The sequence below is a fragment of the Ursus maritimus genome, unplaced genomic scaffold (assembly GCF_017311325.1).
Source record: "Ursus maritimus isolate PB19 unplaced genomic scaffold, ASM1731132v1 scaffold_33, whole genome shotgun sequence".
In the NCBI taxonomy this organism is placed as follows: Eukaryota; Metazoa; Chordata; class Mammalia; order Carnivora; family Ursidae; genus Ursus; species Ursus maritimus.
This window is the reverse complement of record NW_024425897.1, coordinates 20,102,608-20,118,641: the sequence shown is the minus strand read 5'-3', so window position 1 is coordinate 20,118,641 and position 16,034 is coordinate 20,102,608. Positions and strand designations below refer to the sequence as shown.

General features: G+C 49.8%; 1 protein-coding gene across 2 annotated transcripts in view; it reads left to right on the top strand.

The window, feature by feature from the left end:
- The window catches only part of RPH3A (rabphilin 3A), a 64,640-nt gene extending 50,590 nt beyond the window's left edge, over positions 1-14,050 (top strand). For both annotated transcript variants that reach the window (XM_008688900.2, XM_008688901.2), the window contains 6 exons: positions 2,033-2,159; positions 5,457-5,513; positions 6,207-6,361; positions 10,068-10,149; positions 13,005-13,101; positions 13,920-14,050. In XM_008688900.2, coding sequence (XP_008687122.2) covers positions 2,033-2,159; positions 5,457-5,513; positions 6,207-6,361; positions 10,068-10,149; positions 13,005-13,101; positions 13,920-14,050 — 649 coding nt within the window. The remainder of the gene's footprint in view (positions 1-2,032; positions 2,160-5,456; positions 5,514-6,206; positions 6,362-10,067; positions 10,150-13,004; positions 13,102-13,919) is intronic.
- Positions 14,051-16,034: the final 1,984 nt, after the last annotated feature.

The window sequence follows — 16,034 nt, the reverse complement described above, 5'->3', positions numbered from 1 at the left end:
CTCTTCCGTATCCATTGTGTGACTATGCTACAGTTTTATTTATCCATTCTACTGTTAAGGGACATTTGGTTCATTTTCATTTGGGGGCTATTACAATAGCCGTGCTAGGAACATTCTAGCAACATTGTATTATGCACGCTTCTCTTCCTAGGAGCGTGATGGTTGAATCATAGTGTATGTATATGTTCAGCTTTAGAAGAAACTGACAATTTTCCATAGCGATTGTACCAGTTGTCACTCCTACCAGCAACGTACAAGAGTCCCGGTTCCTCCACAGCTTCATCAATACTTTGTCATTCTGGCCATTCTGGAGGGTGTGTACTGGTGTTGCATTATGGTTCTGCCTTTCCCTGGTGTTGGCTAATTACAACCCTGCTTTCCACATACACAATTATATTCTTATGTTTATCTCATGATTTTTCTTAAATAGTCCCCCATTATAGAATGCATACGTTATTTCTGCTTTTTCACAACTAGAAACAATACCGTGATAAACATCTTTGTAGTTAAATATTTTTGCACTTCTTATGTCTTTGAGATAAATTCCTAGAACTGGCATTATTGGTTCAGAAATGATGATTAAGTCTTTGGGGACACATTGCCCTGCAGAGGGACGGGGTTGGTTACATGCTCACCAGCCAAGTAGAGACACTTTTTTTTTTTTTTTCCAGTCCTAAACAGCATGGGGCTCAGCCACGAGGGTGCTCTGGCTCTCCAGCACTTTGCACATTGTTCAACAAACGTGGATGGCCAAGGGGCAAGATGCCGTTGGTCCCAGCCTGCCCCTCAGACTGCCTCCCATGCCTCAGGGGCACACATCCTTCCTCCCCTTTGGTATATGTCAGGATGAATTATCATTGCCGTAACGGGTCCTTTTGGCCTCCTGAGGAAACTTTCCATGACCTGCCCTTTCTGTGTGTACCTCTCTCCTACTCACTTGTGCGGAGTAGATAACAAAGGGCAATATAGTGTTTGAGGATTCACAGAGACCTGGATTCAAATCCTGGCTCTGCCTCTTACCAGGGAAAAATTATCCACCTCTCTGGTCTCCGGTCTCTGCTCTAAAGTGAGAAACTCAGATGTTTGCAAGGAGAACAAATTAAAGGAGGAGAGATTGACTAAGTTCCTGGTCTAACTTTGCAAAAGATGATGCTCAAATGGCCATAAAGTATTCCTTAATCCCCGAAGAATGATAAATTAAAACTATAATGAGATACTATTGCTCAGTCAGAAAGACTAAAATTAAAGACTGACAAAATAAAAGTTAGCAAAAATGAAGAGCAACCAGAATGGGCATGACTTGCTGGTGGGGGTAGAATGGGTGGAACCACTCTGGAAGACTGTTTAGAAGTTTCTACCAAAGCTAAACTTCTCTGTAGCCCGTGACTCAGCATTTCCACCCCTGGGAAGATCCATGTGCCTGCAGAAAGACTCAGACAGGACTGTTCTGTGGCAGCTTTATGCGTAATAGCTCAAAGCTAGAAATTGGTCGAAACCAAATGTCCATCAGTAGCAGAAGCGCTAGGGTATGGTTCCATGGTGGAATACTATACAGCAGTGAAAAGGACACATCACTATAGACACAGATGAAGCCACCAACATAGTGCTGAGCAAAATAAACCAAGCATCTGATTTTATGTGTATGAGGGTCCAAAACAAGACAATGTGAATCTTACCAGAGGCCAAGAGAGTGGTTATTGTTAAGGGAGGTCATGACTAGAAGGGACCGTGGAGGTCTTCCAGGAGCCGGAATGCTCTATATTTTGAACTGGGTGGCTGTTACATCCTTGCATGCATATGCAAAAACTCAGCAGGCTCTAAATTTAAAATGTGGGCACATTACTGCTTGTAAGTCACACTGCAATAAAGAAGAAACATGAAGGAGCTGGCCTGGTGCTCAATAAATAGGAAACTGACCTATTCCTATGCACATTACACACTCCCTGCCAGAATCAATCATAGCTCTTGGCGTACATGGTATTTGCTCAATACAGGCTCTGCGTTCTCTCCCCACCCCTTACGTTGATCGCAGGATCTCTGTCTGTGATGAGGACAAATTTGGCCATAACGAGTTTATTGGTGAGACGAGATTTTCACTCAAGAAACTGAAGCCCAACCAGAAAAAGAATTTCAATATCTGTCTGGAGCGGGTGATCCCGGTGAGTGCCTTTGCCCCGAGGGAACGATGGGGGAGAAGAGTCTGGGGGCTGGGGGGCTTCCTCTGGGCCTGCAAAGAGGGGGAGGGAGATTTCAGGTCAGAGGGAGGTGTCAGGTCAGAGCATGGGGGTGTCATCCCGCCTCTGCCTTCTACCAACCTTGTGCCGGCATCACTTCTGACAGCAGAGTCCTCCTTGGTGAAATTGGGAAGGGCAGTGCGCTGTGGGTTCAAAGCCCGGCTCTGTCACTTTGCCGTTCCCTGGCCTTGGCCAAGGGTCTGAACTCTCCTGAACTTCGTTTTTCTTGTCTACAAAGTGGGCGTTCTAGCAGGACCTGTGCCAGAGGAGGGTGTATGAGACATAGAATCAGAACAGAACCTGGTGTCTAATAAGCACTCGTAAATTAACTGTGGTTATCGTGGAAGATAATTCTGCCTGACCCACGTGTCAGTCACGAATTCATAAAATGCCGTGCAGATCGACAGGAGGCCAGGTCTCAGGGTGCTGAAGAGCACGGGCTCTGGAGCCAGACTCCCTGGGTCTGAATCTCAGGCTCCGCCACTTATAGTCTGAGCCAAATTATTTAACCTCTCTAGGCCTTAGTTTTCTCATCTGCAAAATGGAATCATGTCATAAGTACCAACTTCATAGGGTCTTCTAAGGATTGGTGTGAGAGCCCATATAAAGCGATGGGTCTGTTACCGTGAGGGGTGGTGCTCGCCTTTTGGGAAAGAACAGGAACCAAACTGAGGCTCTCCAGTTGGGCCAGGCCTCGGAATCAACTGGAGATTTTTATTTTTATTTTTATGTTTTAAAGTTTAGTGTATTTTAATAACAAAGTTACAGGAACAGCACAAGAGATCGACATAATTAAAAACAGGTATTTGCAGGCAGGGCAAGTCAGTTAGAAAAATATAGTGAACATCCATCCCTTCACTGGGATCCGCTGCCTGAGAAAAACGCCGCCAACACCAGTTAGCTGCCATCGATAAGAAATTCCCTCGTTTAAAAAAAAAAAACCCAGGGGCGCCTGGGTGGCACAGCGGTTAAGCGTCTGCCTTCGGCTCAGGGCGTGATCCCGGCGTTCTGGGATCGAGCCCCACATCAGGCTCCTCCGCTATGAGCCTGCTTCTTCCTCTCCCACTCCCCCTGCTTGTGTTCCCTCTCTCGCTGGCTGTCTCTATCTCTGTCAAATAAATAAATAATTTTTAAAAAATCTAAAAAAAAAAAAAAAAAAAACCAAACACCCAAATGCTGGCATTGTCCAGAAAAAGCATAGCAGGTGTATTTATCACAGTTATAGTCGACCCTGTTGGAGAGGGTCCACAGATCTTGACTTGCATTCGTGCCTTAGGTCCCCACGTTTGTTAAAAGCTCACACACAGATGAAAACAGAAACACTGCCGATACCTGAGTCTGTCCCCTGTTTTTCCACTGGCAGTCATTACGCAGTAGCTTTTGACCCCAGGGAAGAGAAAATATCTAATGCTCAGAACTACCCATAACAGGAAGACACTGTTTTTTAAAGAACAAGATGGTTTCCGTCTTTGTGGAGTCTCAAGCACGTTTCTACGTGTGCGGCGTGCTCGCTGGGTGTCTTTGGGCTCAGTCGTTCCACGTTTGGCGTGGAGAACACACAGACTGGTGTCTTCAAAAAGACCCAGCAGGGAGGTCTCCCTGGCCTCCTGCAGTGCACACAGAGCTGCCCTGGGATGCGCAGATCTGTTTTGAAGTCCTGAGCAATCCCCCCCCCACCCCCCCAGCCGCTGGAAAGGAACTTTGTGCGTCAGAAGTTCAGTGGATTTCTGATCACATCTGATTTCACGGAGAAGCCACTGTGCCCGGCCTGTAACAATGAGGTTTCTTCAGCCCTTCGGTGGAGGGCACGATGGTGAGCGGTGCTATGAGGACAGTAGGAGCCAGAGACCTCCTTACTTCCCCTCCTCCACGGCTGGCGCTGGGGGAGCCAGAGGCCGTGCTGGCAGTAGCAAGCCGTGTGGTACAGTGAACAGTGGTGGCCACGACACAGTTCTCAACGGGAGATTTTTAAACCAGAGCTTTACAAAGTAAGAACTCCCTGGAGATCCTAACTTAGCGAGGGAGGGTGGGACCCAGCAATCTATTTTTAGAGATAATCCAATCCACCCCTTTTACATATGGGCCACCTTGGGCCCAGAGAGGGGAGTGAGCTGCCAAGGTCATACCACAAGTCAGTGGCTGTGCTCTCAGGCACCGGCCAGAGCCCAGCTCTCCAGCAGCCACCAGGGCACCTGCTCCCCCTGGGCAGCGGGCCAGCTCCCCACGGGGACGCCGTCACGGGCAGGAGGGGAAATCCTGCAACATCCTCCCACCAGATGGCCGGCCGGAGGATGGGATATCTGCGAGCCACACCACATTTGTATAGCACAGGCGAAAGAACAAGACACGACAAGGAAAATTGCAAGGAGCAATTTACACCAAATGCCAGGCTCCAAATAAATCATTACAGACAATCCTAAGAGTGAGGCATTTCCTCTGGGCCTTTGCCTGTAACAGCTGGTTCTTCAGGCCCCTTCTTCCAGCCCTCACTCAGTGAATCCAGTTGGTCAGGACGGTGGCCAGGCCCCCACCTGGGTTTCCAGCTCCTGAGTTTGCCCATCTTGCTGTGAGGGATGCAACCAGCCCAGAGGCGCAAAGGTGGCAGGACAGGCAGAGGCCAGGAGCAGCCACGGGACCCTACTGATCATCTTCTTTTCTTCTTTGCCCTTAACCATCCCACCACCAACTACCCCCATGTGCCCCACCGAGGGCAGGGGCCTCATAAGTGCTTCCCCTCCCCTTTGGATCTCAGTTTTCCTCATCCCTAAAGTGGGGAGGTTGGACTTAGCCTGTGGTTTTCACATGGTGTTCCCCAAAGCACTAGAATCCCACAAAAGAACCTTAGGAGCCATGGGGGAAGAAGTACCTGGTGACTCAGACCCCAAGACCCCTATGCCACTTCTACCAGAGCAGATGAAATCTTATCTGTTTTGTGTATGGGGGCCTCTGCTACTTGTTGCTGTGTGACCTTGGACGAGTGGCTTAACCACTCTGGTTCTCAGTGTCCTCATCTGTAAATGGGTTAGTAATGTACCCTATATCATAGGCTGGTGTGCATTAACATGGCCTGTCCAATGGTTAACGTTATATACATTTTGTCTAAAAGGGGAAAAGCTGGAGGGCCACAGAAGCTTGGAGAGTTGGCTCTGGATGCTAATGGAAGGGTGAGGGTTTTCTGGTCTTTCGTAGACTCATCTTTCCCTTCTGTTTCCTTCCTCCAAGATGAAGCGTGCCGGGACCACTGGGTCAGCCCGAGGCATGGCCCTTTATGAGGAGGAGGTGAGCACTGAGTGGGTATTGAAGCCACAGTCGGGGTCTGCCATCTCTCTTTTCTCTCCCTCCTGGACCCTTCCTTATTCTTTCTCCTAAAACCACTTGCCTGTCAGTTTACCATGAGAGAGGTACGCTTGCCCGATGCATTAGAACATGAGACCGAGTGGATGTTCCTCCCACTTGGAGCCCCCACCTTGCAGGGGACCCACCCTCTCATACCCAGGACGCACCCTTGAGTTCCTGCCTTGTTGGCAGAAGCTCTGCTGGAAGTTCTGCAGGACCAGAGTGATGCCACCCTCCGTGGTGACAGGGCAGGCTGGCAGAGGCTTGGGTTGGGCTACACGTCTGTGCTCTTTGCCCAGGTCCTTCCTGGGACCCAGGGACTATGATTGTGGGAAGACTGGTTGAGCTCAGAGTGGAACCATGGTCCAGCCCCACCTGTGATCACGCAGGGCTCTGTCCTTGTCTAAGTCAGAGGAAAGCCCCCCCCACCCATGTGCCTTGGACTTTCACCAATGTTGCTATCACCTCTTGCTGGTCCCTGGAGACTGGGGGGTGTCTGCTGTCCGTGGTGCTGACCACACTGGGGCAGGCTAGCTCCTCCTGCTTTCCACAGGCTCCTCCCTAACGCTAGCCATCCGTCCTGCTGCCTGGCCGCCTCCTCTTCCTAGGCTCATACGCCTTCTTCTCCTACTACAGCAGGTAGAACGTATCGGTGACATAGAGGAACGTGGCAAGATCCTGGTGTCCCTCATGTACAGCACACAGCAGGGAGGCCTCATCGTGGGCATCATACGCTGCGTGCACCTGGCCGCCATGGACGCCAATGGCTACTCAGATCCATTCGTCAAGCTGTGAGTCACTGGGACTGTAAATGAACCCCAGAGGGGGTCCTAGATCCTTGCAAAGGGAGAACCCAGAGAGCTTCCCCAAGATCACTGAATATTGAGACCCAGAGAGGGAAATGAACCTGCCCAAGGTCACACAGTGAGACAATGTGCAGAACTGGCTAGAGTGTGAGTCTGGAGTATCACACAGTCAGACTAGTGTGTCACTTGTCCATATGAGGAGTTTTGGGGCTTTGTCGCCTCCGGTGGGAGAAAGGCAGTCAACAAGGTTTCAGTAACCCCATTTGCAGCCCCCTGGAATCAGCAACATGTCCCTCCAGCAGTCCAGAGCCCCACCGCCAAAGAAGCAATCCAGCTTTTCCCAGTGCAATCTGGATATGCTCAAAGAAAAGGCCTTAGACTTTGGGTTATTCCCAGAATCTCCACCATGGGGAGTCAGAGAGTCGTGTTATCTGTGTTAGTCCAGAGCCTCTGGAATGATGCCAAGATGGGATTCAACAGACCAGGGCTTCACTAGTAGAAATGCCTGAGTGAGGGAGACGGGAGGGCTGCTAGACCACCATGCAAGTCTGACTCATGTGAGCGGAGGGGAGAGACGGGCCAGTGGAAGCATCCTGGATGCAAGTTCAGAGTCCTCAAGGCCAAAACCAGCCATCAGACAAGCCCCGCGTCTCCTAGGAGCAGGAGTACCATAATATTCCTGCCACCTTCAGTCATCAGCCGGGAGCGGGGCCTTGGCACGAACATGGCTGGGTTTCCAAGGGCAGCAGCTGGGGCCTCGGTCAGTGATGCTGTAGCTGGAGGTCCGCCCAGCACATTCTCATGGCAACCACTGAATCACACATGGGGTTCCACTCCCATCTCTGCCACCTGCTAGCTGTGTAACTATAAGCAAGTTCTCCTAACCTCTCTGAGCCTCAGATTCTTCGTTGCTATGATGGAGACAGTAGCTCCATTTACGTCCAAGGATGGGCACAAGGCATAAGGCTCAAAGAAGGTATCAGATAGAAAGCAATTCAAAATGTGCCTAGCACAGTAGTATTTGGCTACTCTCGGTAGAATTCTGCATTGCCTTGTGGCAGCTAAATGTGTGTTTCTATGGATATGATTGAAAGCTTGGGCTCTGGATCCAGACCGCCTGGGTCTGAATCTTAGAGCCGATAGTCTTCAATATTCTCTAGCTGTATGACTTTGGCTAGTGCCTTCACATCTCTGGGCCTTGATGTCCTCATCTGTAAGATGGGAAGAGGAATACTGGTCATTAGGTTCTGCCCTCCAAGAAGCAGACTCCCAGGCTAAATGAGATGTGCAAGAGATTTATTGGGGAAAACACCTGTGAAGAAAAATTGAGAGGAAGTCAGAGGAGGACCATAGGGGAAGCAGGTGGGGAGGAGGAAGGGGCTGGGAGGACGGTTGGGCAGAAAGAGTCTCAGATTGCAGTACAGTTCTGAGGAAGTGTCAGCTCAGGTGATGGGGAATCCTTGAGCACAAAGGCGCCCATTGTAGGAGCCCTGCATCTCCCGGCAGTGGGGCTGCCTCCGGTCCCTGCTGGCCCAGGTGCCGGCTGGGAAGCCAGGGCCAGCGCAGCCACAGCGAAAACGTAGTGGTGAATTCAGAGCCCAGCACCTTGCCAGCCCATTTTGCCCCTGCAGTTGGAGATCTGAGAGAAGCATTGCCATGGGGTCTGGTACATAGTAAGTGCTCAATTAGCATCTGCCGTTACAGTTATGAGTCACTCCCCTGCTGTTCCTGCTCATGGCAAAGAGTGTTTACTGATGCTCCCTCCGGTCCTGGAGACATTCCCTCCCACTGACCCCCCTCATAATAGAAAGCAGTGCTCCCCTTAGGGTTGTGGCTAAAAAATCAGGCCAGGGTAGACTTTGCTTCGGATTTCCTTTGAATGAGGATTTAGTAAACAAAAGAACACATGAGTTGGGGATGAATTTGATTTCTAGGAGTAATTGGGTTTTGTTTTCTCATATGGTCCAATAAAGAAAATTAGCTCATGGGCTGCTGTCCAGCACTCTGTTACATCCCAGCCACAGGCAAACTGTTTTTCTTAAATAATTCTCCCTACCACCCCTTCTCCCATCCACCCAATCCCTGAGAAGGAGCGTTGCTGTGGTCACCCGCAAACAGCTGCCCAGGTAGCCATTGTGGAGAGGCTAACAGGAGGCCATGAATCAGTCTAAGATCGAGTAAAGATTTTTAAAATCAAAATTGCCCATTATCTTTGCTCAGCACTTCATACCGTCCAGTCCCCCCTTTGTTTCCCTTCTTTAAAATTGTCCTCAAGGGGCGTCTGGGTGGCTCAGTCGGTTAAGAATCTGCCTTTGGCTCAGGTCATGATCCCAGCATCCTGGGATCAAGTCCCACGTGGGGGGGTTCGTGTGGGGGTCCCTGCTTAGCGGGGAGCCTACTTCTCCCTCTCCCTCTTCTGCTCCCCCTGCTTATATGTACTCCCTCTCTCTCAAATAAATAAATAAATAAATAAATAAATAAATAAATAAATATTAAAATAGAATAAAATAAAATAATAAAATTGTCCTCAAGGGCAGTGGGAGGTACAGGCTTCCAGTCATGGAATGAGCGAGTCACAGGGATGAAGGCCCAGCAGAAGGAATATCGTCAGTGGCATTGCAGTAGTGTTGCATGGTGACAGATGGTGACTACCCTTGTGGTGAGCACAGCACTAGTATAGACTTGTCAAGTCACTGTGTTGTACACCTGAAACTAATGTAACATTGTGTGTCCACTATGAAGCTATGCTTCAATAAAAACTAATAAATTATCCCCAAAAGCAGTTCTGTAAGTAAGGAAGAAAAATGTTTGCCCTCTTTCCAGATTGGGAAACTGAGGCATGCCGAAGCTACACTTAGGTTCAAAGTTGCACAGCTAGTGACAGCTTCAATCAGAATCCAGATGTCCCAACTCTTAGGAGTTTTTGGCCCATTTAATTTATTTGCCCGGAAAATACTGATCGAGCACCTACTATGTGCCAGGCATTATGCTTATACTGGGGAAGAGCCATCTAGGCAGAGGAAATGGTATGTGCAAAGGCCCTGGGGTGGAAATGAGAGTGAATGGGGAGTGGGGTGAAGAGCATAGCACAAGAGCAGGCTGGGCTGGAGCAAGGATCCGATCGTATATGGAGCCTTAAAAGCCATATCAAGGATTTTGAACTTTACCCTGAGGTCAGAGGGAAGGCACTGAGCAACTGAGTATTTTTGAGGAGGATTGATTATAATCAGATTTGCATCTTCTCCTTTCTCTCTATACAGTCACTGCCTCCCCAGGACTTGGGGGCAGCCTAAGGGGTAATCGTGCAACTCTAGGCACCGCCATCCAGGCTTTCAATCTGATCCGTGGGGGTCAAGTACTAGCTAACAGCCAGACTCCAGAGGCAACCACTGGGTTGCGTCCCCAGCTGTGTGACCTGAGGCCCATGTCTCAACTTCCCTGGGTGCTCAATTTCCTTGCCTGTGAAAGGGGTGATTGTAGCTCTACTATCGGGGTGTGTTGAGAATGAAATATCCCCCAGGTGCTTAGCACAGTGCCCGGTAGCTGCTCTGATGCACGTCGGCCATATTAACGTTAAGTCACTTTCTGGTTTGTTCAGTTATTCTCCTGACTCGGGAAGGAGCCTTTGGGGTCAAGAGGCTGATCTTACTCATTAAACTTCCTCCACAATAGCATCTCTGTCTCCTCTCAGCTGGCTGAAACCGGACATGGGAAAGAAAGCCAAACACAAGACTCAAATAAAGAAGAAAACCTTGAATCCTGAGTTTAACGAGGTAAGGCTGCCCCATTGTTGTCACGCCGAGAGACGGCCTGTGTGTGAGAGAGGAACAAGCTCCCTACTAGAATGTTACAAAGCACACCAAAAAAGCTTTCTCCAGGGGCGCCTGGGTGGCGTCGTCAGTTGAGCGTCCGACTCTTGGTGTCAGCTCAGGTCATGATCTCGCTGTTGTGGGATCGAGCCCCGAGTTGGCTTCCTGCTCAGTGCAGCGTCTGCTTCAGATTCTTTCTCCCTCTCCCTCTCTGCTCCACCCCTCCCCGCTTATGCCCTCTCTCTCTAAAATGAATAAAATATTTTTTTAAAAAAGCTTTCTCTCATAGGTCCACTTGAATTATCTAAAGGATAGGTAATGAGTTCCTTGTCACCAGGGGGAATCAAGCCTAAGACAAAAGCCTATTGATTAGAAATGTCATAGGAAGAAGCTGCATTTGGAGACAGATTGAATGAAATCATCTCTGACGTCTTAATAGTTTGTGGTCCTGAACTTTGAGGAAATAAATTGGGGTAGTGATGCCTTTTACCATCCACCCAGTTGGCACTACCCTCTCTCTCTCCCTCACTCCCCATGTCCATCCTGGGCATCAAGTCCTGCTAAGGCCACTATCTACATACCCATTGAATGTGCCCCTTCCTGTTGTCTCACTGTCACTTGTCAGGCACTTCATATCTGGACCCTTGCAGTAGACTCCTGACTCCCTTCCTTGTGTTCAGGCCGTCCTCACATAAGCGTGAGCTTTCTAAAGAACGAATCTGAATTTTTCATCCCCATTGCTTAACCCAGCAGGGCCTCCTTAACTTCTTGGTGTGCCAGTCAAGCCCATTCAAACTCACGTCCCACCCTGCCCATCTCATACTCCCGTCCTCAAGTCGCACTGACTTCACGCGGGTCCTTGGTACTCCCTTAGCCTTTGTGCTTGCTGCTGCCTTGTCCTGGGTTTCCATCTCTCTCTCTTCCTCTCTGGCAGACTCCTAGTCATCCTTCAGAAGTCGGTGTGTTATAACCCCTGCAGGCTTTACATGTCCCTGCATCTCATGCTATCCCCCTGGATTTCAGTTACTTGTTGACAAGCTGTCAGATACGAGGGGTCCAGAAATATCTGTTGAATGTAATGATCGGATGTCAGATCAGAGTCAGCTAGCGTTGGCTTTTACCAAATGTTGGAAAGCGGGCCAAGAAACTACAGTACAGTGTGCTTTGTGTTGTTTTGCTTTTGAAATGCATGTGCCCACATGAGCGTGCATGGAGAATGTTCTTGGTACACCGAGCTCAGAGCATCACTGGCCAGTAGTTCAGGGCGTCCTGTTCCCAGGGCCCTCTTTCAGCTGGACCCCTAATGTCCCAACTCTGACTCCTGAATTTTGAGTAAGGAGCCAACGACTGCTGTCCTGCCCTACCCTCTCCTGAAGTCTGAACAAGTCACTGAAGAAGAAATCCAAATAGCCAATAAGCCTCATTAGCAATAGAGAAGGTATGAAACAAGGCCAGACACCAGATCTCATCACAAACTGGCACAAAAATATTGTAAAATGTTGGTACCCGGTGTTGGTGAGCCTGTGGGGAAATGTACACACCATGGGTAAGAGAACAAACCGGTCCAACTTCCTAAGGGATGTTCGTCAAACCGCTCCAAAAGCCTTAACATTTTAATATTTAAATGTCATTTATTTGAGGAACAGGTAATACAGTCACATATCTGAAAATTCCAAAAGTACCAAAGGGTATCCAGTCAAAATCCTCCTCCTTCCCCAGCCTCTATCACCTACTTCTCTTCTTCTGAAGCAACTGTATTATCCACTTCCAGGATTTATAAATATACGAGACAAATAGGTATGTAGCCGGCTTTCTTACTGGTCACAAATGGCATCATGATGTACGTCCGCTGCTCTCTATCTTACGACTTTTCAAACTCAGAGATTCATGTCTCAAATTAATCCTAAATTAATTATCGTGGATTTACACAATGAGTGAGTTGCATCATGCCTTTTTAGCATATCACTAATGGTGGCGGAAAGTTGGAAACAACCTAAATTCTCAACTGTTGAGATTAGGTTAAGGGACAGCCACACAAGCATTAAATGAAACCAGAAAGATACTTGCTAACACGCTAAGTTGGTTTTTTACCATATGTTATAAAATGGGAAAGGAAGGCTGTCACGATGCAGTATACTCATGTTATACCTTATATAATATTCGGGTGTTTCATATAATATTCCAATCAGTATTCATATCAACTTCTGAAAACATACGTTAATGTGGTCGCACATGGGGAATGTTGACAGTGGCTCTTTGGGGTAGCTAGATGACAGGCTTGGGGGATTGGGTTTTATTTGACTTTGTTTTAGCTTCCTCGTTTGTTTTAACGATGAACATGAATGAATTTTGTAGTTAGGCCGAAAAGTTAGGTAAAAAGTCAGATTGTCTGGGAACCTAAGCACCTCTCTTTCATGTCAGCCTCAGAGCCCTCGACTACCCTTAATCTCTAAATGATAGAGAGAGGAAAACCCACTTCAGAAGCTACCAGAATGGAAGGACTGAATTCACGGCCATTTGCCTTCAAGGGAACCTGACCAGGAGCAGCTCTCTTAGAAAAACCCCATCAGCCTTCCCAATTTTAGAGAGTCATTGAAATGTGAATTACAGGACTTGAGAGACTTTGTTATACAGAGTGTTTGTTGAAAGGGGATTGTCAGGCCCAGGTGAAAGGCTCCAGCAGGAGGGCCCCCTTGCTTCCAGATGCCCGGTTCAAGGGCCTCCCCTTGGTCCCTGAATCCCTAGGGCTCAGCCTCTTAGCCTCTAATGCTGAAGGCTCAGGACCCTCCCCCTCACCTGTCTTTCTCTGCTGCATCCAGGAGTTTTTCTATGACATCAAACATAGCGACCTGGCGAAGAAGTCCCTGGACATCTCGGTCTGGGACTATGACATCGGCAAGTCCAACGATTACATCGGTGAGTGCTCCTAACTCCCAGAAAAAAGCTCATCCTCCCAGGAGAGAAGAGCCTTAAGGATCCAGGCTTCTCTTGGAGGGTTCAGGGCACTCCTTGTCTTTTGGTGGCCGCATCGTCCAAACGCCACATTGGGACCCACGGTACTGATCTGGGTCCAATTTGGGGGTGCTTTTATAGGCAAGGGCTGACAAAGCTGGGTGGTTGGGTCATGACTGGTTATTTGCTGAACAGATCACCTCCAGTGGATAATCAAATCACAGAGGAGAGTGGGGTCTGTGGCTTCAGAAAATAGGGTGCAAAGGAAGTCTCCTTAATCAATTTGCGAGTCCTGGAGGAGGGTTCTAATTTTTCCCAGCTCCCCTTCAAATGACGAGGACGAACAGTCATTAAAGATGGAGCAGGGAGGGCACTCCAGGCGAGGGACACAGCCCAAGCAAAGGTGTGGAGGCAGGACAGCACAGGGTGGCCAAGCTGACCCTTTGGAAATAGACGGTGGGTACCCAGAAGTAGTGGGGGACAAGTTTCAGTGAGTGGGGTGGTGACTTACAGAAGGTCTTAGAAAATGAGAGCGTGAAGCTACAACTTGATACTCTAATAGGGAGCCGTGGCAGGTTCTCGAGCAGCTAGTGTGCAGGCAGAGAAGGCCAGTAGTAATGACATCGTAACAACAGCCCTCCATAGAGAAGGATCCCAGGGTGAGGGAGGGGTCACTGCTTGGTGGCAGTTTTTCCCAACTAGACATTTGGGTCCAGAGTGAGAGTCCCATGCGTCCCCTCCACTCTGACCGCCTGCCTCTGACTCCCCATCTTGCCCTCCAGGAGGCTGCCAGCTGGGGATCTCGGCCAAGGGAGAACGCTTAAAACACTGGTACGAGTGTCTGAAAAACAAGGACAAGAAGATTGAGCGCTGGCACCAGCTACAGAACGAGAACCATGTGTCGAGCGATTAGGATGGGCCCCCAGGTCTCCGGCTCCATGCCCCACCCCGTGCCAGGTCACCCGCCAGCCTGACCCAGCTGCCCTTCGCACTCTGGTCTCTCTTCTCTCTGCCTCCCCCACCCTCTCCCTCCCTGTGCCTGCCTTTGAGGTGCCCCCTGACCTTGGGCACTGCTGCCAAAGACCTTTCTCCTCCGTCTGCGATGCTGTGGTGCGGGCCCTGACTGCAGCCCCTCTCTGGTCCCTCTAGGGTAGAGCAGGAGGGAGAGGGATGCGGAGATTTTTACAAGGAGGCTTTAGTTTAACAGCCTCTCTGGGTAAACTGCAAAGGTTCTTCATCATTTAGGACTGTTTTTAGACCCTCCAGGCCTTGAACACACACACACACACACACACACACACACACACACACACACACACAACTTGCGTTTCCTGTGTCGTGTCTGCATATACCCTCAGCTGTCAGCAGACCGGAACAAGGCTGTGAGGACCAGCACTGGGGAGGAAATAGAGCATCCAGGCCCCCACTGCCCCTCCACACCATACCCCCCAATTGCCCGGAAAAGAGACCACCGTGTTTAAACTCCCCGGTGACTAGGAACGCACCCTCCTGGCCCCAAATGCATCCAGACGTGGACACGCAGAACACACAAAGGGGCTTAGTAGCCTCCTCTTTCAGGATGCCATCTAGTTGCTTCCTAATAAAACCCAACACCCTTTCTCTAGCGCCCCCATCTCCCGCCCTTCCCTCCCCTTCTCCCTAACCCTACACCCCATCAGACTCTCTTTCTGAGCTCCTCACACTCCTCCCTCCCTGTCCATCTCTCTCCCCTTCTCCTTTCCCTCTAAGAGGGTAAAATAGCAACAGCAAAAAATACCTTAACCCAGCCTCACCCCCTCCCCCGCTTGACCAGCAAACTCAAACTGGCCCCACCCTGAAGTTCCGGTTAGGACCGTGCTTCTCAACACCGTCCACATCTCCTGGTGGCAGAGCCAGGTGTCCCCCAGCTGGGCCAGCTGCTGGCGCTGCCCCGGGGCACGACGGCCTCTCGCCAGCTGTGTAGACCGAGTAGAGGGCTTCCTCAGCCCCTGGGCTCCCCAAGGAGGTGCAAAAGGCATTTAGAAACCAGAGCTCTGGGGTTGAGGGGGGGCTCTCCAAAGCCCCCAGCCTTCCCCCTCCCTCTGCTCTTAGTTAAGTGAACGCACCACTCCGTCCCAGCCGTCTTCGACTCTCTGCTTCTCTGCTCTCTGGAGTCCTGTCTCTCACTCACGATCGCCTTGAATCTCTCTGTCTGTGGCTCTGCCCCAATCTCTCTATCTCTTGCACCCTCTTCACCAAATCATCGAGAGAATAAAATACCATCACGAATCTGTAGCTTCAGAGAGTGACAGATCCTGACGCCAAAGGCCATGGTTCCATCACGAATCATTCAGTCTTTCTTCCTAAAAAATTAAAAAATAATAATAAAGAGGAGGAAAAGGTGATGAGAATGTACATTACAAATATGAGGCTGGGGTCAGGTCATTGTCACTGCCCCACGAGAAAGGCTTGTTTTTTCCCGGTTTCCATTGTCCTCCCCCTCGAAAATCACCTCCCTCTGTCTGACAGCCTGGCGTCCATAGACGTCGTCAGATGGACACTCAAGCTCTCACTTTCTCCAAACCTTTTAACTTGTCCCAGTCAATGCCTCCACCCTCAGCTCCCTGCGCAATTCATCGGAAGACTCTGATTTCTTGCCTTCAATAACCTTCTAAACATCAAGCTCTTCTCTTTCCCCAAGATGGCCGATGACTTCCTGGCCGCCATCTTGCCCCCTGACCCTGTCCCTCCGCCAGTCCCCGTGGCGCCCACTCTCAGCCCACCTGCTCCCCACTGTTTGCCCCTAGGAGAGAGCATGCTGGCTGCATTGCTCAAGCCTGACGCTGGTATTGGCGCTGGAATCAGCATGCAGCGAGCTCACGGTGTCCCCGGTCTGGGCACACGCTGTCCCTGACAAA